Source organism: Oncorhynchus masou, chromosome 5 (genome assembly GCF_036934945.1).
Source record: "Oncorhynchus masou masou isolate Uvic2021 chromosome 5, UVic_Omas_1.1, whole genome shotgun sequence".
Lineage (NCBI taxonomy): Eukaryota > Metazoa > Chordata > Actinopteri > Salmoniformes > Salmonidae > Oncorhynchus > Oncorhynchus masou.
The window spans coordinates 90,265,932-90,290,961 of record NC_088216.1 but is presented as its reverse complement, the minus strand read 5'-3'; the positions used below and the strand labels follow the sequence as shown (position 1 = coordinate 90,290,961).

The 25,030-nt window shown below is 45.7% G+C and overlaps 1 protein-coding gene across 1 annotated transcript in view; it reads right to left on the bottom strand.

Moving 5' to 3' along the window:
• Positions 1–25,030, bottom strand: part of LOC135540433 (plasma membrane calcium-transporting ATPase 2-like) — a 222,071-nt gene that overhangs the window by 125,461 nt on the left and 71,580 nt on the right. Inside the window, 2 exon segments of the mRNA XM_064967060.1 lie at positions 287–412; positions 4,381–4,638. Of these exon segments, the coding sequence (XP_064823132.1) occupies positions 287–412; positions 4,381–4,638 (384 nt within the window).

Here is a 25,030-nt window from a genome sequence, read left to right as displayed (position 1 = left end):
AATTAGAATTAACATACCTGTTCAACCATTGAGGTTATATCATCATGTTGTGACTAGAATAATAGATTTAGATACATAATACAATGGCTCTCCACATACTGCCTGGTAGCATGGTAAACTATACAGGCCTGGTGTCTATTTTTACCAATGTCTTGGCACTATTCATCAGTTTATGGACAACCCAGAACAGCACAGCATGTATGGTACTATACTTGCCTGACTGCAGTGCTTGCTTGTGTATGAGTGCACGTATGTGTGTGCGTCTGTGTGTGTGTGTGTCACTGACCAGACAGCAGCATGGGGTCCTTATCGGCGTCTTTCTTGACGTGATCAGACTCTCCTGTTAGTGAACTCTCATCTATCTTCAGGTCGTTCCCCTGTATCAATACTCCATCGGCTGGAAGCAGGTCACCTGAAACACCACAACTGTTTAACCACCCGTTTAATAAGCCGGAGTTTGTGGATTACGCCCATCTGCCAACCCGTCCACAACACCTAAGCAAAACCCAACCCTGCCGGATGTTAATAGCACTCACCGCTGCCCCTAGTGGCTACGTCTTGTACTCAGGCACTTCCTCATGAGTTATAGGCAGAGAGAAACATCTCTAGGGATTCATTCCTGAATGGGTTAAGTTTTGGGATTGTTACGGATACAGTTATCCTGTGTTTGTGTGTATCCTGTGTGTGTTTCTTTTCTTTCCTTCTCCCCTCACAGGTGAAAATCATCACTCCCTAATCAGTCACCAATCAATCATCAATCAGAAGACACACCTCCTGTTTTCCTACCCTATCACAGTTCCTTCCCCATGGTTTAAAAACCCCATCATTTGTTTGTTCTAGAGCTCAGCTCAGCTCAATCTCTCTGTAAATGCCATGTCTGTAGGTCTCTGTGTTTCACTCTCGCTTTGTGTCTTAACCTCTCTTTTGTTTAAGCACCTCATAGCACTTTGTCATCACCTGTGAGTATTTTTTTGGTTATGGTGTTTGTGTTTTTGTTGCTGGTGGGAAAAGGGGGAAACCAAGACAAGTCGCCCATGGGCATACACTACCCGTAGGTGAACTTTGTTAAATACACTAGTTAGAACTGGGCGGACCACCCACTGTATTTCTGGTTAGTTAGTTAGCTGTTGTTAAAGTAGGCTAGTCTAGCTTAGGGGTGTTTTTGAATACTTATTGTTTCTTTCCTTGGGTCCAGCTCAGCCCCTTTTCCTGCTCCCCCCATTTCCGTGTGTTATAAATAAACCCTGAGTTTGACGGTATATTTCAGTTGTCGTGGTTATTTCGTTCACACTTTTACTTTGTCACAATAATAATTTGCATGAGTTATGTTACGGGTCTCATTACCATCCCCCCTAGACTGTCGGGCCAAAAGGGATTCGTAACAGGGATAAGAAAACAACTCCAGAGAGTTCATTTCAGGCATTAATTCCGATTGGTTAATAATTCAGGCATTCATTTCAATTGGTTTAATTAAAGATTAAGGTTTGGGATAGGGTTAATTATCTTCAGGCATTCATTCCGATTGATTAAGAATTAATGTTTGGGATATAGTTCATTAACTGGCTCAGAACAGGGCAGCACGGCTGGTCTGAAGAGTAGCTGCTGCCTTGGCAGGAACTAACGGGGATCCATAATAAACCCCATGAAGAGTAGCTGCTGCCTTGGCAGGAACTAACGGGGATCCATAATAAACCCCAGGAAGAGTAGCTGCTGCCTTGGCAGGAACTAACGGGGATCCATAATAAACCCCAAGAAGAGTAGCTGCTGCCTTGGCAGGAACTAATGGGGATCCATAATAAACCCCAAGAAGAGTAGCTGCTGCCTTGACAGGAACTAACGGGGATCCATAATAAACCCCATGAAGAGTAGCTGCTGCCTTGGCAGGAACTAACGGGGATCCATAATAAACCCCAGGAAGAGTAGCTGCTGCCTTGACAGGAACTAATGGGGATCCATAATAAAACCCAGGAAGAGTACCTGCTGCCTTTGCAGGAACTAACGGGGATCCATAATAAACCCCAGGAAGAGAAGCTGCTGCCTTGACAGGAACTAACGGGGATCCATAATAAACCCCAAGAAGAGTAGCTGCTGCCTTGGCAGGAACTAATGGGGATCCATAATAAACCCCAAGAAGAGTAGCTGCTGCCTTGACAGGAACTAATGGGGATCCTTCATAAACCCCAGAAAGAGTAGCTGCTGCCTCGGCAGGAACTAACGGGGATCCATAATAAACCCCATGAAGAGTAGCTGCTGCCTTGGCAGGAACTAATGGGGATCCATAAAAAACCCCAGGAAGAGTAGCTGCTGCCTCGGCAGGAACTAACGGGGATCCATAATAAACCCCATTAAGAGTAGCTGCTGCCTTGGCAGGAACTAATGGGGATCCATAATATACCCCAGGAAGAGTAGCTGCTGCCTCGGCAGGAACTAACGGGGATCCATAATAAACCCCAGGAAGAGAAGCTGCTGCCTTGACAGGAACTAACGGGGATCCATAATAAACCCCAGGAAGAGTAGCTGCTGCCTTGACAGGAACTAATGGGGATCCATAATAAAACCCAGGAATAGTAGCTGCTGCCTTTGCAGGAACTAACGGGGATCCATAATAAACCCCAGGAAGAGTAGCTGCTGGCTTGGCAGGAAATAATGGGGATCCATAATAAACCCCAGGAAGAGTAGCTGCTGCCTTGGCAGGAACTAATGGGGATCCATAATAAACCCCAGGAAGAGTAGCTGCTGCCTTGGCAGGAACTAATGGGGATCCATAATAAACCCCAGGAAGAGTAGCTGCTGCCTTGACAGGAACTAATGGGGATCCATAATAAAACCCAGGAATAGTAGCTGCTGCCTTTGCAGGAACTAACGGGGATCCATAATAAACCCCAGGAAGAGTAGCTGCTGGCTTGGCAGGAACTAATGGGGATCCATAATAAACCCCAGGAAGAGTAGCTGCTGCCTTGGCAGGAACTAATGGGGATCCATAATAAACCCCAGGAAGAGTAGCTGCTGCCTTGGCAGGAACTAATGGGGATCCATAATAAACCACAGGAAGAGTAGCTGCTGCCTTGGCAGGAACTAATGGGGATCCATAATAAACCCCAGGAAGAGTAGCTGCTGCCTTGGCAGGAACTAATGGGTATCCATAATAAACCCCAGGAAGAGTAGCTACTGCCTTGACAGGAACTAATGGGGATCCATAATAAACCCCAGGAAGAGAAGCTGCTGTCTTGGCAGGAACTAATGGGGATCCATAATAAACCCCAGGAAGAGTAGCTGCTGCCTTGGCAGGAACTAATGGGGATCCATATTTAACCCCAGGAAGAGAAGCTGCTGCCTTGACAGGAACTAACGGGGATCCATAATAAAATACAAATACAAAACTTCAGGCATTATTTCTGATTGTTTAAATTAAGGATTATGGTTTGGGATAAGGATCAAACAGGAAGTTTAGCCATTAAGAGTCACCTTGCAAACCCATTGTGGTTTAGGATGAGGATCAAATGAGGATCAAACTCAAATGACCTTAGTTTTAGGAGATGTTCAGACCAAGCAGAGAAAGCTTGTTGGATACTGTCCAGGTTTAGGTTAGTTGAGTATCCATACGTACCATAGGACAGTAGACAGTAGAGGGTTGGACTGATACCCTACAGGACGGTAGATCTCCAGGAGGAGGGTTGGACTGATAACCAACAGGACAGTAGATCTCCAGGAGGAGGGTTGGACTGATACCCTACAGGACAGTAGATCTCCAGGAGGAGGGTTGGACTGATAACCTACAGGACGGTAGATCTCCAGGAAGAGGGTTGGACTGAAAACCTACAGGACGGTAGATCTCCAGGAAGAGGGTTGGACTGAAAACCTACAGGACGGTAGATCTCCAGGAAGAGGGTTGGACTGATAACCTACAGGACGGTAGATCTCCAGGAAGAGGGTTGGACTGAAAACCTACAGGACGGTAGATCTCCAGGAAGAGGGTTGGACTGATAACCTACAGGACAGTAGATCTCCAGGAAGAGGGTTGGACTGATAACCTACAGGACGGTAGATCTCCAGGAAGAGGGTTGGACTGATACCCTACAGGACGGTAGATCTCCAGGAAGAGGGTTGGACTGATACCCTACAGGACAGTAGATCTCCAGGAAGAGGGTTGGGCTGATACCCTACAGGACGGTAGATCTCCAGGAAGAGGGTTGGACTGATACCCTACAGGACAGTAGATCTCCAGGAAGAGGGTTGGGCTGATACCCTACAGGACGGTAGATCTCCAGGAAGAGGGTTGGACTGATACCCTACAGGACAGTAGATCTCCAGGAAGAGGGTTGGGCTGATACCCTACAGGACGGTAGATCTCCAGGAAGAGGGTTGGGCAGCCATACGTACCATACTTGATCTGTGCGATGTCCCCGACCACGATGTCAGCGACCGGGAGCTGGATGACCTGAGCACCTCGGACCACCTGGAACTTCTGCTCCTGCTCGATGCGGCTCTGCAGCCCTCTGAACTGCTTCTCCTTGCTCCAGTCGTTGAAGGCCGTCACCAGAACCACACACACTACAGACAGCAAGATGGCTGCTCCCTCTATCCAGCCGGCCTCGGCCTCACCCTCATCCTCCGCACCCGCCGCCGCCGTCCCACAGGCTGAGAGAGAGAGAGAGAGAGAGAGAGAGAGAGAGACAGAGAGCGAGAGAGACACAGAGAGAGACAGAGAGAGAGAGAGAGAGAGAGAGAGAGACAGAGAGAGAGAGAGAGAGACAGAGAGGGAGAGAGGGATGGAGAGAGCGAGAGAGAGAGGGAGAGAGAGACAGAGAGAGAGAGGGAGAGAGGGATGGAGAGAGCGAGAGAGAGAGAGAGAGAGAGAGAGAGAGAGAGAGAGAGAGAGAGAGAGGGATTTATATAGAGGTGACATGCACACACACACACACACACACACTGCTCTTCTACTATACAGCATTGTGTTTTTTTACTACTATACAGCATTGTGTTCTACTATACAGCATTGTGTTATTTTACTACTATACAGCATTGTGTTCTACTATACAGCATTGTGTTCTACTATACAGCATTGTGTTCTACTATACAGCATTGTGTTCTACTATACAGCATTGTGTTCTACTATACAGCATTGTGTTCTACTATACAGCATTGGGTTTTACTAAACAGAGGAGAGACAGTAAAGCACTAACTCCATGGGAACACGAATAACATAAAACACTATTTTACTACACTACTAACGAAATGTCACATCAACCAGAAAACATTTCCCCGGCATTGTCTCTGCTGTACATTGTCTCTGCTGTACATTGTCTCTGCTGTGCATTGTCTCTGCTGTACATTGTCTCTGCTGTGCATTGTCTCTGCTGTACATTGTCTCTGCTGTACATTGTCTCCCATGTGCATTGTCTCTGCTGTACATTGTCTCTGCTGTACATTGTCTCCCCTGTGCATTGTCTCTGTTGTACATTGTCTCTGTTGTACATTGTCTCTGCTGTACATTGTCTCTGCTGTACATTGTCTCTGCTGTACATTGTCTCTGCTGTACATTGTCTCCCCTGTACATTGTCTCTGCTGTACATTGTCTCCCCTGTGCATTGTCTCTGTTGTACATTGTCTCTGCAGTACATTGTCTCTGCTGTACATTGTCTCTGCTGTACATTGTCTCTGCTCAGCAGTCTAAGCCCCATCGCTGTTCAGCAAACAGAAACCCCACAGGGAATCCAGTAGAAGTCTGAAAGTGAAAGTGTCTTCAGTTAATGAACCTGTTTCTGTAGGAGCCTAGATTCACTCATACGGACACTGTCTTCATCACTGCAAGCAGATGGAAATATGTATATAGCGAAGAGATCCCAATGAACGGGAGCAGCCGTACTTGGCTGTAGGCGAAGACACTGTAGGGGGGTAATCCACTAGGGAGTGTGCATTCCAAGCACCACAGAGACAGATTCATTAAAACAACTGTCTGTTTGGGAATAAATGGAGGTTTCCCAGTAAACAGGGAAACATTCCCAGAACATTAGATTCACATGAACTTCTAGTAAGGGTTTGTATCTCACATTAGGATAATAACATCCCCAAAACATTTGGAGATGTTTTTTTGACAACATGATTGAAAGGTTAAATGCAGCAATTATTTTTTTATCTCAATATCAAATTATTTCTGGGTAACAATTAAAGTACATTAAAAAAAAATGTAATAGCAAAGAGCAAAATCATTGAATACAGTCTTACACAGGATATGATGAGAATGGGAACATTTTAATAACTCGGGAATTGTGTCCTGATTGACCATATTAGACTGAACAAGCTGAACAAGATCCAATGTGCTACTGCTGGTATTCGCAGAGGGTAAAATATCAGGTTATAAATCTGAAGATTCCAGCTTCAATCCCACATTATTCTTGAATCATCTTTATTATTCTATTTATATACTGTGAAATTGATGCTCAGATATACTCTACTAAAAACAGAGGAGATCTTTATTTCGCCCAGATGCATAACTCCAGTGAGAAATGCATTAATTTAGACTAATTGTGAAAAAGATTTACATTATGTTAAAATGTACTGTTCCATTTTTTTTTGAAAACACACAAGATAAAATTCCTTTTTTGAGACGCTTCCCCCCCTGTCTTATTTTTCATGATCTGAACAGAAAAAGTGGTCCTAGATCAGCACTCATAGTCTTGGACACCCTGTAAATATGAGCCCAGAAGTGTTGGTGAAAAACCCAGTATATCCCTGGGTTAGTTACGTCTAAAACAAAAAAATGTTTTACCTTTATTTAACCAGGTAAGTCAGTTAAGAACACATTCTTATTTTCAATGACGGCCTGGGAACAGTGGGTTAACTGCCTGTTCAGGGGCAGAACGACAGATTTGTACCTTGTCAGCTCGGGGGTTTGAACTCGCAACCTTCTGGTTACTAGTCCAACGCTCTAACCACTAGGCTACCCTGCCGCCCCAAAAGGAAGTGTACAGTTCCTGATTACTGGATACATGACTACTGCTGTCCATCTTCCCCCTGATGCTACTGCTGTCCATCTTCCCCCTGGATACATGACTACTGCTGTCCATCTTCCCCCTGACGCTACTGCTGTCCATCTTCCCTCTGATGCTACTGCTGTCCATCTTCCCCCTGATGCTACTGCTGTCCATCTTCCCCCTGGATACATGACTACTGCTGTCCATCCTCCCACTGGATACATGACTACTGCTGTCCATCTTCCCCCTGGATACATGACTACTGCTGTCCATCTTCCCTCTGATGCTACTGCTGTCCATCTTCCCCCTGACGCTACTGCTGTCCATCTTCCCCCTGATGCTACTGCTGTCCATCTTCCCCCTGATGCTACTGCTGTCCATCTTCCCCCTGGATACATGACTACTGCTGTCCATCTTCCCCCTGGATACATGACTACTGCTGTCCATCTTCCCCCTGACGCTACTGCTGTCCATCTTCCCTCTGATGCTACTGCTGTCCATCTTCCCCCTGATGCTACTGCTGTCCATCCTCCCACTGGATACATGACTACTGCTGTCCATCTTCCCCCTGACGCTACTGCTGTCCATCTTCCCCCTGGATACATGACTACTGCTGTCCATCTTCCCCCTGACGCTACTGCTGTCCATCTTCCCTCTGATGCTACTGCTGTCCATCTTCCCCCTGATGCTACTACTGTCCATCTTCCCCCTGATGCTACTGCTGTCCATCTTCCCCCTGATGCTACTGCTGTCCATCTTCCCCCTGATGCTACTGCTGTCCATCTTCCCCCTGATGCTACTGCTGTCCATCTTCCCCCTGGATACATGACTACTGCTGTCCATCTTCCCCCTGGATACATGACTACTGCTGTCCATCTTCCCCCTGGATACATGACTACTGCTGTCCATCTTCCCCCTGATGCTACTGCTGTCCATCTTCCTCCTGGATACATGACTACTGCTGTCCATCTTCCTCCTGGATACATGACTACTGCTGTCCATCTTCCCCCTGGATACATGACTACTGCTGTCCATCTTCCACCTGGATACATGACTACTGCTGTCCATCTTCCACCTGGATACATGACTACTGCTGTCCATCTTCCCCCTGATGCTACTGCTGTCCATCTTCCCCCTGACGCTAGGACAGCAGAGTCCCTGTCCATCTTCCACCTGAAGCTAGGACATCAGAGTCCCTGTCCATCTTCCCCCTGAAGCTAGGACAGCAGAGTCCTGTCCATCCTCCCCCTGACGCTCTTACCTCTTTACTCTTATATCTTTAATCTTACCTCTTACCTCTTACCTCTTTACTCTTACCTCTTTACTATTACCTCTTTACTCTTACCTCTTTACCCTTACCTCTTACCTCTTTACTCTTACCTCTTTACTCTTACCTCTTTACCCTTACCTCTTACCTCTTTACTCTTACCTCTTTACTTTTATCTCTTTACCCTTACCTCTTTACTCTTACCTCTTTACTCTTATCTCTTTACTCTTACCTCTTTACTCTTACCTCTTTACACTTACCTCTTATCTCTTTACTCTTACCTCTTTACTCTTAGCTATTTACTCTTTACTCTTACCTCTTTACTTTTATCTCTTTACTCTTATCTCTTTACTCTTACCTCTTTACTCTTACCTCTTATCTCTTTACTCTTACCTCTTTACTCTTACCTCTTTACTCTTTACTCTTATCTCTTTACTCTTACCTCTTTACTCTTATATCTTTACTCTTACTTCTTACCTCTTTACTCTTACCTCTTTACTCTTTACTCTTACCTCTTTACTCTTACCGCTTTACTCTTACCTCTTATCTCTTTACTCTTACCTCTTACCTCTTTACTCTTACCTCTTTACTCTTACCTCTTTACTTTTATCTCTTTACCCTTACCTCTTTACTCTTATCTATTTACTCTTACATCTTTACTCTTACCTCTTTACTCTTACCTCTTTACTCTTATCTCTTTACTCTTACCTCTTTACTCTTACCTCTTATCTCTTTACTCTTACCTCTTTACTCTTACCTCTTTTCTCTTACCTCTTTACTCTTATCTCTTTACTCTTACCTCTTATCTCTTTACTCTTACCTCTTTACTCTTATCTCTTTACCCTTACTTCTTTACTCTTACCTCTTATCTCTTTACTCTTACTTCTTATCTCTTTACTCTTACCTCTTAACTCTTTACTCTTATATCTTTACTCTTACCTCTTATCTCTTATCTCTTTACTCTTACCTCTTTACTCTTATCTCTTTACTCTTACCTCTTACCTCTTTACTCTTACCTCTTTACTCTTATCTCTTACCTCTTTACTCTTACCGCTTTACTCTTACCTCTTATCTCTTTACTCTTACCTCTTTACTCTTACCTCTTTAATCTTACCTCGTTACCCTTACCTCTTTACTCTTACCTCTTTACTTTTATCTCTTTACCCTTACCTCTTTACTCTTACCTCTTTACTCTTATCTATTTACTCTTACCTCTTTACTCTTACCTATTTACTCTTACCTCTTTACTCTTATCTCTTTACTCTTACCTCTTTACTCTTACCTCTTATCTCTTTACTCTTACCTCTTTACTCTTACCTCTTACGTCTTTACTCTTACCTCTTTACTCTTACCTCTTTACCCTTACCTCTTTACTCTTACCTCTTTACTTTTATCTCTTTACCCTTACCTCTTTACTCTTATCTATTTACTCTTACCTCTTTACTCTTACCTCTTTACTCTTATCTCTTTACTCTTACCTCTTTACTCTTACCTCTTATCTCTTTACTCTTATCTCTTTACTCTTACCTCTTTACTCTTTACTCTTATCTCTTTACTCTTACCTCTTTTCTCTTACCTCTTTACTCTTACCTCTTTACTCTTATCTCTTTACCCTTACTTCTTTACTCTTACCTCTTATCTCTTTACTCTTACTTCTTATCTCTTTACTCTTACCTCTTAACTCTTTACTCTTATATCTTTACTCTTACCTCTTACCTCTTATCTCTTTACTCTTACCTCTTTACTCTTATCTCTTTACTCTTACCGCTTTACTCTTACCTCTTATCTCTTACCTCTTACCTCTTTACTCTTACCTCTTTAATCTTACCTCTTTACCCTTACCTCTTTACTCTTACCTCTTTACTTTTATCTCTTTACCCTTACCTCTTTACTCTTACCTCTTTACTCTTATCTATTTACTCTTACCTCTTTACTCTTATCTCTTTACTCTTACCTCTTTACTCTTACCTCTACTCTTACCTCTTTACTCGTATCTCTTATCTCTTTACTCTTACCTCTTTACTCTTACCTCTGATACTAAGTCTCTCTGGATAAGCACAACTGCTAAATGACTAAAATGTAACTTGCCATGATGGGGATGTACTCCAATTTGTTTCAAGGAGCTAGACATTTTAATGTTGTAAATGTTGTGGTAGAATAACATTTTCTAAATGTTCTTGAAATGTTCTGAGGGCTTCCAAATCACACCCATAGATCCCATGAACACAGCTCACTTTCCAACTCACAGCCTTAAACACCTAGATGCCCTTAACGGAGCTCACTCTCCAACTCACACTCTCAAGCACGTAGATCCCATGAACACAGCTCACTCTCCAACGCATAGCCATCGGATTCCCTGTTATCAACCTATTGCCTGATCTCCCGGACTACATTACTACTAGCCTTTTCCCTGCCTGTACTGTAGCCCTTTTGGACCCCCTGTGTGTGACCTTCTGCCTGCCCCTGGACCCAGCTACCTGCCTCCTCCTGTGTATGACCTTCTGCCTACCCCTGGACCCAGCTACCTGCCTCCTCCTGTGTATGACCTTCTGCCTGCCCCTGGACCCAGCTACCTGCTTCCTCCTGTGTGGTGTGTATAGGTGGCAGGGAAGTCCCTCTATAACCTATTGATGTCAGCGTGGTGTGTATAGGAGGCAGACGCAGGACAATCAAACTTAGTGGAATGGAGTTGTTTAATGACTTAAAAAGAAAACATAACTATGAATATTATAAAACAAAGTGTGTACCAGGACATGTCGCGCACCAACACGAAATCTGAACAACAAACAATCTCTGACAAAGACATGAGGGGAAACAGAGGGTTAAATACATAACAGGTCATGAATGGGATTGAAAACAGGTGTGTGGGAAGACAAGACAAAACCATTGGAAAATGAAAAATGGATCAGTGATGGCTAGAAGATCGGTGACGTCGACCGCCGAGCACCGCCCCGAACACGAGAGAGGCATCCACTTCGGGAGAAGTCATGACAACTGGAAAGTTGTTGTGTCGTGAGAACATTTGTCGCGACATTAAGAATGTTCTGGGAACTTTCACAGAATCAATGTTGGGTTTGCTGGGGTGTGTGTTACGTAATACAAACCTTTTAGAGTTATTCACCAAGTCATTTCTCGTGGACAGAGAGATGCACGTAACATAAATGGTAGTAGCATCTGTCGACAGACTGTGAGATGTGACGACTAATAAGGAAATTTGATTTATTACAGCTCGACCTCTCCCCATCTTTACAACCATTGAATCTATATGTTTTGACAGGTTAAAATCAAAGGTAAGGGCGAGTAATTTAGTCTGCTCAACTTGTTCATCAGCCACACCATTCATTATCAGATTCAGCTGAGGTCTAGCACTTAAGGGAACGATTTGAACCAAATACAATGCTTTTACTTAGATGTTCAGGACCAGTTTATTACTGGCCATCCATTCCAAAACAGACTGCAACTCTTTGTTAAGGGTTTCAGTGACTTCATTAGCTGTGGTTGCTGGTGCTTATATAGTTGAATCATTAGCATAAATGGACACACATGCTGTGTTTAATGCCAGTGGCAGGTCATTGGTAACAATAGAAAAGAGTAGAGGGCCTAGAGAGCTGCCTTGCAGTACACCACACTGTACACGTTTTACATGAATCAAATCAATCAAATTTATTCATAAACAGCCGATGTCACAAAGTGCTGTACAGAAACCCAGCCTAAAACCCCAAACAGCAAGCAATGCAGGTGTAGAGAAGCTTCCATTAAAGAAAACCCTTTGAGTTCTATTAGATAAATAGCTCTGAATCCACAATACGGCAGAGGTTGAAAAGCCATAACACATATGTTTTCTCAACAACAGGTTATGGTCAATAATATAGGCTGCACTGAAATCTAACAGAACATCTCCCACAGTATTCCTATTATCAATGTCTTTCAACCAATCATCAGTAACTTGTGTCAGTGCTGTACATGTTGAGTGCCCTTCTCTATAAGCGTTAGAAAAGTCATTCGTACATTTATTTTTTTATAGAGAAATCGCATTGTATTTGGTCAAACACAATTTTTTCCAACATTTTGCTAAGAGCTGGCAGCAAGCTGATAGGTCTGCTGTCAGAACCAGTAAAGGCCGCTTTACCACTCTTGGGTAGCGGAATGACTTTGGCTTCCCTCCAGGCCTCTTGGGCAGCGGAATGACTTTGGCTTCCCTCCAGGCCTCTTGGGCAGCGGAATGACTTTGGCTTCCCTCCAGGCCTCTTGGGCAGCGGAATGACTTTGGCTTCCCTCCAGGCCTCTTGGGTAGTGGAATGACTTTGGCTTCCCTCCAGGCCTCTTGGGTAGCGGAATGACTTTGGCTTCACTCCAGGCCTCTTGGGTAGTGGAATGACTTTGGCTTCCCTCCAGGCCTCTTGGGTAGCGGAATGACTTTGGCTTCCCTCCAGGCCTCTTGGGTAGCGGAATGACTATGGCTTCCCTCCAGGCCTCTTGGGTAGCGGAATGACTTTGGCTCCCCTCCAGGCCTCTTGGGCAGCGGAATGACTTTGGCTTCCCTCCAGGCCTGAGGACAAAGACGTTCCTCTCAGCTCAGATAATGACAGACAGGTAGAGTCAGTCCTCACTAGCTTTCCATCTAAGTTGTCAGGAGATTTGTTATTATTTTTTACAAATTTTCAAACTTGAAATGCTTTTCTGTCATTATTTTTTTTTTATGTGTGAGTACAATGGCTCACTGTTCTTTGTTGGCATTTCCTGCCTAAGTTTCCCCACTTTGCCAATGAAGCATTCATTAAAATAATTGGCAACATGAAATGGTTTTGTGATGAATAAGCCATCTGATTCGATTAAATATGGAGTTGAATTTGTCTTTCTGCCAATAATTTCAATTAAAGTAAGCCCAATTTTTCTTTCCATAATTCTTTATATCATTGATATTGGCTTCATAATACGTTTGTTGTTGTTGTTGTCACATCATTTCTCAATTTGCAGTAAGTCAGCCAGTCTTAGTAAGTGCAGGAAGTGCAGCCAGACTTATTTGCCCCATCACTTTCAGCCACACAGTTTTTCAATTCCTCATCAATCCATGGAGATTTAACAGCTCTAAGTCAGTTTCTTAACAGGTGTTTATCAATCATTGTATGAATCAATTTCATAAATTCATCAAGTGCAGCATCTGGATGCTCCTCATTAATCACATCAGATCAACAAATAATTTTAAACATCATCCCAATAAGAGTCACAGCAAAATATTTTGTATGATCACTTATACACTATTTATGGCCCAGCTGTTGTAACTTTGTATTTCCTGGATATAGCCACTATATTGTGATGACTGCATCCAATGGGTTCGGGTATACAACAACAAAGTTATACAGTATTAGTAGAAATGTGATCAATATATGTGGATTATCTTGTTCCTGTAGTGTTTTTAAACACCCTGGTTGGTTGATTAATAACCTGAACCAGATTACAGACACTGGTTACAGTGAGAAGCTTCCTGTTGAGCAGACAGCTTGATGAAAACCAGTCAATATTCATGTCCCCAAGAAAGTAGACCTCTCTGTTTACATCACATACACAATCAAGCATTTCACACATATTATTTAGATACTGACTGTTAGCCCCTGGTTGTCTATAGCAACACCCCAAAAGAAAAGGCTTCAGATGTACCAAGGGAACCTGCAACCACAACACTTCAATAACACCTGACATAAGATATTCTCTAAGCATTACAGAGATGTGGTTCTAATATATACAGCAACACCTCCCCCATAAGCATACCTGTCTCTTCTTATATCCTTGTATTGCTACTGATGCATCATCACATGAACTATCTAAGTGAGACTCAGAAATGGCTAATATAGGAATGTTATCTGATGTTAGCAGGTTATTGATTTCATGAAGCTTTTTTCTAAGGCTACATATATTAATATGGGCTATTTTCAGCCATTTCCCGGGTAGCTGATCAGAGATAGACACATGGAAAAGAGCAAACAAAGCAAGATAAAAATATACATTCAGCATTAATCAATTGGTTTGTGTGAGCCGGGGTTGAAGGGAGACCATGCTGAAGTCTTTCTGTTCCATGTCCAGGTGTTTCTGTTCCATGTCCGGGTGTTTCTATTCCATGTCCAGGTGTTTCTATTCCATGTCCATGTCTTTCTATTCCATGTCCATGTGTTTCTATTCCATGTGCAGGTGTTTCTATTCCATGTCCAGGTGTTTCTATTCCATGTCCAGGTGTTTCTATTCCATGTCCAGATGCTTCTATTCCATGTCCAGGTGTTTCTATTCTATGTCCAGGTGATTCTATTCCATGTCCAGGTGTTTATATTCCATGTCCATGTGTTTCTATTCCATGACCTGGTGTTTCTATTCCATGTCCAGATGCTTCTATTCCATGTCCAGGTGTTTCTATTCCATGACCTGGTGTTTCTATTCCATGTCCAGGTATTTCTTTTCCATGACCTGGTGTTTCTATTCCATGTCCAGGTATTTCTTTTCCATGACCTGGTGTTTCTATTCCATGTCCAGGTATTTCTTTTCCATGACCTGGTGTTTCTATTCCATGTCCAGGTATTTCTTTTCCATGACCTGGTGTTTCTATTCCATGTCCAGGTATTTCTTTTCCATGACCTGGTGTTTCTATTCCATGTCCAGATGCTTCTATTCCATGACCTGGTGTTTCTATTCCATGTCCAGGGTTCTGCTATTCCATGACCTGGTGTTTCTATTCCATGTCCAGATGTTTCTATTCCATGTCCAGATGCTTCTATTCCATGACCTGGTGTTTCTATTCCATGTCCAGGTGTTTCTATTCCATGTCCAGGGTTCTGCTATTCCATGACCTGGTGTTTCTATTCCATGACCTGGTGTTTCTATTCCATGTCCAGGTGTTTCTATTCCATGTCCAGGTGTTTCTATTCCATGTCCAGGTGTTTCTATTCCATTCCATGTCCAGGGTTCTGCTATTCACCATGTGGTGATAGAACCTTGTCCTCACTAGTACATCCTCGTTTTTGCAATACTAAAATAGGACACCACTATAACCGATCTGGCTGAACTATAGGCTACCATGTTCGTGTGCGAAAGATTCATTCATTTTGAATGTTATATTGTTTTTGTGCATGTCTGAGTGATATTATAAAACTATAAAATAACACATACTGTATGGAATCATGTAGTAACCAAAAAAAGTGTTAATGAAATCAACATTTTTTTTATATTTGAGATTCTTCAAAGTAGCCACCTTTTGCCTTGATGACAGCTTTGGCATTCTCTCAACCAGCTTCACAAGGTAGTCACCTGGAATGCATTTCAATGAACAGATGTGCATTGTTAAAAGTTGATTTGTGAATTTCTTTCCTTCTTAATGAGTTTGAGCCAATCAGTTGAGTTGTCACAAGGTAGGGGTGGTATACAGAAGACAGCCCTATTTGGTAAAAGACCAAGTCCATATTATGGCAAGGACAACTCAAATGAGCAGAGAAACGACAGTCCATCATTACTTTAAGACATGAAGGTCAGTCAATCCAGAACATTTCAAGAACTTAGATAGTGCAGAGGGCAAGTTAATTATCTCACATCTCAGAAAATATTTGTGATGTTGTACTTCTTGTTGACAAAATTTGTGCTAATGTTGGGTTTTTGAGCTAGCGCCCAATAGACTCCCATTCATTCCTTGAAGGAGAGCACTCCTTGTCCCAGAATCGCCCAGAATGCACCGCGTGGCCCATTGTCGCAGCACGGGCAACGTTTCCCATCTCCTCAAAAGTATATTTGCCGTTGTGAATGTCAGACTCAACTCTGTAAGGCAAATCAATCTGCAGATTGAACATGGTGAGATTGTAGACTCATAAAGTGCAGTTTGTTTAGGTGATTTTACAGCTGCCTAGGTACTTTACATGCTGGTATTGTCTTTAGTATTATGCTTGAAGCTACCTACCTAGCTAGACAGCCAGCCCATAGAGAGAGCATTGTACTGTGGAAGATGTACACGACTTGAGCTACAACAGATTACACAAATATTTTCAATTTTGCTACCCAAACTTATTACAATACAGACCCCCTCTCAGACCCCTCTCAGACCCCTCTCAGACCCCTCTCAGACCCCTCTCAGACCCCTCTCAGACCCCCTCTCAGACCCCTATCAGACCCCTCTCAGACCCCTCTCAGACCCCTATCAGACCCCTCTCAGACCCCTCTCAGACCCCTCTCAGACCCCTCTCAGACCCCTCTCAGACCCCCTCTCAGACCCCTATCTGACCCCTCTCAGACCCCTCTCAGACCCCTCTCAGACCCCTCTCAGACCCCTCTCAGACCCCCTCTCAGACCCCCTCTCAGACCCCTCTCAGACCCCCTATCAGACCCCCTCTCAGACCCCCTCTCAGACCCCCCTCAGACCCCTCTCAGACCCCCTCTCAGACCCCTCTCAGACCCCCTCTCAGACCCCTCTCAGACCCCTCTCAGACCCCTTCAGACCCCCTCTATATCTGGCAGTTCTATCTGGACTCAACTAGAACAGTGACTATCTATCTGGCAGTTATATCTGGACTCAACTGTAACAGTGACTATCTATCTGGCAGTTCTATCTGGACTCAACTAGAACAGAGACTATCTGGCAGTTCTATCTGGACTCAACTAGAACAGTGACTATCTATCTGGCAGTTCTATCTGGACTCAACTAGAACAGTGACTATCTATCTGGCAGTTCTATCTGGACTCAACTGTAACAGTGACTATCTATCTGGCAGTTCTATCTGGACTATACTGTAACAGTGACTATCTATCTGGCAGTTCTTTCTGGACTCAACGAGAACAGTGACTATCTATCTGGCAGTTCTATCTGGACTCAACTAGAACAGAGACTATCTGGCAGTTCTATCTGGACTCAACTAGAACAGTGACTATCTATCTGGCAGTTCTATCTGGACTCAACTAGAACAGTGACTATCTATCTGGCAGTTCTATCTGGACTCAACTAGAACAGTGACTATCTATCTGGCAGTTCTATCTGGACTCAACTGTAACAGTGACTATCTATCTGGCAGTTCTATCTGGACTATACTGTAACAGTGACTATCTATCTGGCAGTTCTTTCTGGACTCAACGAGAACAGTGACTATCTATCTGGCAGTTCTATCTGGACTCAACTAGAACAGTGACTATCTATCTGGCAGTTCTTTCTGGACTCAACGAGAACAGTGACTATCTATCTGGCAGTTCTATCTGGACTCAACTAGAACAGTGACTATCTATCTAGCAGTTCTATCTGGACTCAACTAGAACAGTGACTATCTATCTGGCAGTTCTATTTGGACTCAACTGTAACAGTGACTATCTATCTGGCAGTTCTATCTGGACTCAACTAGAACAGTGACTATCTATCTGGCAGTTATATCTGGACTCAACTGTAACAGTGACTATCTATCTGGCAGTTCTATCTGGACTCAACTAGAACAGTGACTATCTATCTGGCAGTTCTATCTGGACTCAACTAGAACAGTGACTATCTATCTGGCAGTTCCAAATCAAATCAAATCAAATTTTATTTGTCACATACACATGGTTAGCAGATGTTAATGCGAGTGTAGCGAAATGCTTGTGCTTCCAGTTCCGACAATGCAGTAATAACCAACAAGTAATCTAACTAACAATTCCAAAACTAATTTCTTATACACAGTGTAAGGGGATAAAGAATATGTACATAAAGATATGAATGAGTGATGGTGCAGAGCAGCAAAGGCAAGATACAGTAGATGGTATCGAGTACAGTATATACATATGAGATGAGTATGTAAACAAAGTGGCATAGTTAAAGTGGCTAGTGATACATGTATTACATAAGGATGCAGTAGATGATATAGAGTACAGTATATACGTATACATATGAGATGAATAATGTAGGGTATGTAAACATTATATTAGGTAGCATTGTTTAAAGTGGCTAGTGATATATTTTACATAATTTCCCATCAATTCCCATTATTAAAGTGGCTGGAGTTGAGTCAGTGTCAGTGTGTTGGCAGCAGCCACTCAATGTTAGTGGTGGCTGTTTAACAGTCTGATGGCCTTGAGATAGAAGCTGTTTTTCAGTCTCTCGGTCCCAGCTTTGATGCACCTGTACTGACCACGCCTTCTGGATGATAGCGGGGTGAACAGGCTGTGGCTCGGGTGGGTGTTGTCCTTGATGATCTTTATAGCCTTCCTGTAACATCGGGTGGTGTAGGTGTCCTGGAGGGCAGGTAGTTTGCCCCCGGTGAAACGTTGTGCAGACCTCACTACCCTCTGGAGAGCCTTACGGTTGTGGGCGGAGCAGTTGCCGTACCAGGCGGTGATATAGCCCACCAGGATGCTCTCGATTGTGCATCTATAGAAGTTTGTGAGTGCTTTTGGTGACAAGCCAAATTTCTTCAGCCTCCTGAGGTTGAAGAGGCGCTGCTGCGCCTTCTTCACGATGCTGTCTGTGTGGGTGGACCAATTCAGTTTGTCAGTGATGTGTATGCCGAGGAACTTAAAACTTACTACCCTCTCCACTACTGTTCCATCGATGTGGATAGGGGGGTGTTCCCTCTGCTGTTTCCTGAAGTCCACAATCATCTCCTTAGTTTTGTTGACGTTGAGTGTGAGGTTATTGTCCTGACACCACACTCCGAGGGCCCTCACCTCCTCCCTGTAGGCCATCTCGTCGTTGTTGGTAATCAAGCCTACCACTGTTGTGTCGTCCGCAAACTTGATGATTGAGTTGGAGGCGTGCGTTGCCGCGCAGTCGTGGGTGAACAGGGAGTACAGGAGAGGGCTCAGAACGCACCCTTGTGGGGCCCCATTGTTGAGGATCAGCGGGGTGGAGATGTTGTTACCTACCCTCACCACCTGGGGGCGGCCCGTCAGGAAGTCCAGTACCCAGTTGCACAGGGCGGGGTCGAGACCCAGGGTCTCGAGCTTGATGACAAGCTAGGAGGGTACTATGGTGTTAAATGCCGAGCTGTAGTCGATGAACAGCATTCTCACATAGGTATTCCTCTTGTCCAGATGGGTTAGGGCAGTGTGCAGTGTGGTTGAGATTGCGTAGTCTATGGACCGATTGGGGCAGTAAGCAAATTGGAGTGGGTCTAGGGTGTCAGGTAGGGTGGAGGTGATATGGTCCTTGACTAGTCTCTCAAAGCACATCATGATGACGGAAGTGAGTCTATATCTGGACTCAACTGTAACAGTGACTATCTATCTGGCAGTTCTATCTGGACTCAACTAGAACAGTGACTATCTATCTGGCAGTTCTATCTGGACTCAACTAGAACAGTGACCATCTATATGCAGATAGAACACAGTTATTTACATAATAATGAGCCTTCTGGCATTTCTCACATTAATGTAGGCCGTAACAAGGCCTTTACGGAGCTATGTAACACTGTAGCACCCTGTAACAGGGCCTTCACGGAGCTATGTAACACTGTAGCATCCTGTAACAGGGCCTTCACGGAGCTATGTAACACTGTAGCATCCTGTAACAGGGCCTTCACGGAGCTATGTAACACTACAGCACCCTGTAACAGCGCCTTCATGGAGCTATGTAACACTGTAGCACCCTGTAACAGCGCCTTCATGGAGCTATGTAACACTGTAGCACCCTGTAACAGGGCCTTCACGGAGCTATGTAACACTGTAGCACCCTGTAACAGCGCCTTCATGGAGCTATGTAACACTACAGCACCCTGTAACAGGGCCTTCATGGAGCTATGTAACACTGTAGCACCCTGTAACAGCGCCTTCATGGAGCTATGTAACACTACAGCACCCTGTAACAGCGCCTTCATGGAGCTATGTAACACTGTAGCACCCTGTAACAGCGCCTTCATGGAGCTATGTAACACTGTAGCACCCTGTAACAGGGCCTTCATGGAGCTATGTAACACTGTAGCACCCTGTAACAGGGCCTTCATGGAGCTATGTAACACTACAGCACTCTGTAACAGGGCCTTCACGGAGCTATGTAACACTTACTCTGCAGCTTCTGTCGCGCCTCCAAACCCTGCTAGCGTATTGGCTGTGAATGCATCCCAAACAGCACCCGTTCCATAAGGCCCATGGTCAACAGTAGTGTACTACACAGCCATTTGTGAGCCAGACTGTGTGTCTCCATTGAACATTTTCCAGCTCACCTGAAGGTTATGTCTCTGGTGAACACTTCATTACACCCCTTCCTCTACTCCGCTCACATCTCCCCCGCCTCCCCCTCAGAAACTATTCCCCCCCTCGGATCTCCCCCGCCTCCCCCTCAGAAACTATCCCCCCCCCTCAGATCTCCCCCGCCTCCCCCTCAGAAACTATTCCCCCCCCTCAGATCTCCCCCGCCTCCCCCTGAGAAACCCCCTCCCAGATCTCCCCCGCCTCCCCCTCAGAAACGATCCCCCTCAGATCTCCCCCGCCTCCCCCTCAGAAACTATCCCCCCTCAGATCTCCCCCCACCTCCCCCTCAGAAACTATTCCCCCCCTCATATCTCCCCCACCTCCCCTCATAAATTATTCCCCCTCTCAGATCTCCCCCGCCTCCCCCTCAGAAACCATTCTCCCCCCAGATCTCACCTCCCTCCTGTCAGGATTTGGCCAGGGTTGTTCCGGGTTTTGGTCACTAGATGCCCCCATTGTGCTTTTTGACCTTATGTTTTTTCCCTTGTTCCCCATTATTATTTGCACCTGTGCCTCGTTTTCCCCTGATTGTATTTAAACCCTTAGTTTCCCTCAGTTCTGTGCTCTGTGTTTGTATGTTAGCACCCAGCCCTAGTGTTCTGTGTATTCTTGTCGATTCCGGTGGATGCTCTTGTGGAATTCTGTTTTTGGTTTTTGAGTATCTCTTGAGGCTTTTTTGTGCTATTCCTACCACCTTTTGGATTTGCCATTTTTTGTATTGAAGGACTTCTCCTTTTTACTTTATTAAATACACCGTCTTAAGTACTGCTGTGTCTGCCTCATCTTCTGGGTTCTGCTGACTATTCGTGGCTCAGTTGGTTAAGTGACTGTTTCTCACTCCGGAGACCCAGGTTCGTAACCGGGTCCTGACAGAAACACAGAGACAAAAATGAACCCAGAGGCAGCCAGTTCCCAGGACCTTTTTGCCATGCTGTCCCACCACCAGGAGACTGTCCAACGCCACAAAGCCGCCCTGGTTCAGCAAGAGGCCTTAATGGCTAGACATTCTCATCTTCTGTCGGAGATGCTGACTTCCATTAAGCAAATATCTGATCTTCTTACAACAGTTCCCGTCCCAGTACCTCAGTTTCACGTACCCATGGCAGTTAACCCCCTGGCTGAACCTCGTCTTCCACCTCCCCAACGGTTCTCAGGTGATCCAAGTGCTTGTAAAGGGTTTCTCACCCAATGTTCTCTCTCCTTTGAGCTACAACCCTCGTCGTTTCCCACCGACCGGTCTAAGATCGCTTATATCATCACCCTGCTGTCGGAGAAAGCCCTGGCCTGGGCTACTGCTGTGTGGGATGCCCATAGTTCCTGCTGTGCCAGCTACTCTGCCTTTGCTGAGGAATTCAAACGAGTGTTTCAAGGCCCAAGCAGTGGTTCTGACTCAGCCAAACAGCTCCTGACTCTCCACCAAGGTTGGCGCAGCGTGACGGACTATGCCATCCAGTTCCGCACGGTGGCAGCAGCAAGTGGCTGGAACAACGAGGCGCTCACGGTGTGCTTTCTGAAAGGCCTTTCCGACACTATCCAAGATGAACTGGCCACTCGGGAACCACCGGACAATCTCGAGTCCCTGATCAAGTTGGCCTCACGCATTGACCAGCGTCTGAGAGAGAGAACTCAACCGTAGACCTCTAGCCCCTATCAGTCCCAGCTCCGAGTCCCCACCTTTATCCTCGCTGGCTCCATCGGAACCCATGCAGATTGGACGCATCTCCCAGGCTGAGAGAGACCGCTGGATGAGGGAGCGACGCTGTCTATATTGCGGCAAACCGGGCCATTTCCGTTCCACGTGTCCCGGGCTCCAGGGAAACGCTCTGTCCCGTACAGACCGGGGGAACTGTAACGGGAAACATAACCTCCTCCCATCCATCCAACTCCCGTCTGCTCATTCCAGTCACCCTCTCCTGGGACAACCACAAGCTTCACCTTCAAGCCTTGGTAGACTCTGGAGCCGCAGGTAACTTCATGGATGGTGTCTGGGCGAAGGAGAATGGCGTTCCCTCTGAACTTCTAAGTGAACCCATGAGGGTCACTACATTGGATGGAAGCCCTTTGGGATCTGGACTTGTCACTCATGTCACTACCTCCTTGCGACTTTCAGTTTCACAACACCAGGAATTGATGAACTTTCATTTGATCTCCTGTTCCGAGTTCCCTCTCGTCCTTGGATACCCCTGGCTTCACAGCCATAACCCTCACATCGACTGGTCTGTGGACACTATCAAGCAGTGGGGTCCTACGTGCCAAGCTACTTGTATTTTCCAGAATTCCCGAGTTCTACTCCCGAGTCTTTAGAATCCATCGACCTGACCCGAGTTCCCGAGTGTTACCATGACCTCAAACTGGTGTTTAGCAAACAGAGGGCCACCATGCTACCACCCCATAGACCTTACGATTGCCCCATCGACCTGTTTCCGGGCACTTGCCCCCCAGGGGTCGGATCTTTTCCCTATCTCCACCCGAACGAGCTGCTATGGATACCTACATCAAGGACGCTCTGGAAGCAGGCCTCATGCGTCCATCCACCTCCCGGCGGGAGCAGGGTTTTTCTTTGTGGCCAAGAAAGACGGTGGATTACGTCCTTGCATCGACTACCGGGGACTCAATGCCATAACCGTCCGTAACCGTTACCCGCTACCCCTTATGGCCACAGCCTTCGAGCTGCTCCAGGAAGCAGTTGTTTTCACTAAGCTTGACCTGCGGAACGCATACCATCTTGTGCGGATCAGACCTGGTGACGAGTGGAAGACCGCTTTCAACACGCCTACTGGTCACTATGAATACTTGGTGATGCCCTTCGGCCTGACCAACGCCCCAGCGGTGTTCCAAGCGCTCATAAACGATGTGCTTAGGGATATGCTTAACATATTTGTGTTCGTTTACTTGGATGACATCCTCATCTTTTCGAGCTCCCTTCAAGAACACACTAAGCATGTCAGACAAGTACTCAAACGCCTCCTGGACAGCCATCTGTACGTTAAGCCGGAAAAATGTGAATTCCATTCATCCCGAGTACAATTCCTGGGATTTGTAGTGGAACCCGGTCGAGTCCAAATGGACCCCAGGAAGGTAGGGGCGGTAGCGGATTGGCCCACCCCCAAATCCGTTAAGGAAGTTCAGCGTTTCCTGGGCTTCACAAACTTTTACCGCAAGTTCATCAAGAACTTCAGCTTGGTGGCAGCCCCTCTCTCAGCTTTAACCAAGGGTGGCAATGCAAGGTTTTTGTGGGGAAGAGAAGCTGAGACGGCCTTCCAAGGACTCAAGCAGCGCGTTCTCTCTGCTCCCATCCTGATACTACCGACTACGGATGAACCATTTGTGGTGGAGGTAGACGCATCAGAGGTTGGTGTTGGAGCTGTCCTGTCTCAGAGGGGTGAAGACAAGAAGCTTCATCCGTGCACTTTCTTCTCACACCGGCTTACCCCGACTGAGAGGACCTACGATGTGGGGGATCGTGAACTCCTAGCGGTTAAGATGGCATTGAAGGAATGGAGACACTGGCTCGAGGGGCTTCTCACCCGTTTCAAGTGCTTACGGACCACAAAAATCTGGAGTATATCCAGCAGGCGAAGCGGTTGAACTCTAGACAAGCTAGATGGTCTCTTTTCTTCAATCGATTCCAGTTTATCCTCACCTATCGGCCCGGGTCGAAGAATCTCAAACCGGATGCCCTGTCCCGAGTCTACGCTCCTGCCATTCGAGATGACACGGACATGCCTGTCCTTCCTGCTGCTAAGATTGTGGCTCCGATCTCGTGGCAAGTTGAGGATACCGTGAGACGTGCTCAAGCTAGCGAACCGGACCCGAAAGGAGGTCCTGCCAATCGGTTGTTTGTTCCCAAGGCAGTGAGGACTCAGGTCCTTCTGTGGGGGCACTCCTCTCGCCTCACCTGTCATCCGGGCGTAGGTCGCACCTTGGAGTTCATCCAGCGTAAGTTCTGGTGGCCTACCATAAGAGAAGACGTTGCCACTTTCGTCAATGCCTGTCCCGTGTGCTGCCAGGGCAAATCTTCTCACCTCCGCCCTCAAGGACTCCTTCACCCTTTACCTGTTCCACACAGACCCTGGTCCCATATCTCATTGGACTTTATTACTGGACTTCCTCCATCCCATGGCAATACTACTCTCCTAGTCATAATCGACAGGTTTTCAAAGGCGGCCAGGTTCGTCCCTCTGACTAAGTTACCTTCTGCCAAGGAAACGGCTGAGTTGGTAATTAATCATGTGTTCCGAGTCTTCGGCATTCCTCAAGATATGGTTTCTGACAGAGGTCCCCAGTTCGCCTCAAGGTTTTGGAAGGCCTTCTGCCAACTCATGGGGGCTTCTGCCAGTCTATCTTCAGGGTACCATCCGGAGTCCAACGGCCAAACAGAGAGGATGAATCAAGAGCTGGAAACCACCCTCCGATGTATGACTCGTGACAACCCGTCCACATGGTCATCCTTTATTGTTTGGGCCGAATACGCGCACAACACCTTGCGCTCCTCCTCCACTGGTATGTCCCCGCACGGGTGTCAGTTTGGCTATGCTCCTCCATTGTTCCCGGACCAGGAGGCAGAAGTCAGAGTGCCTTCAGCCTTGAAGTTTGTCAGACGCTGTCGGCTTAT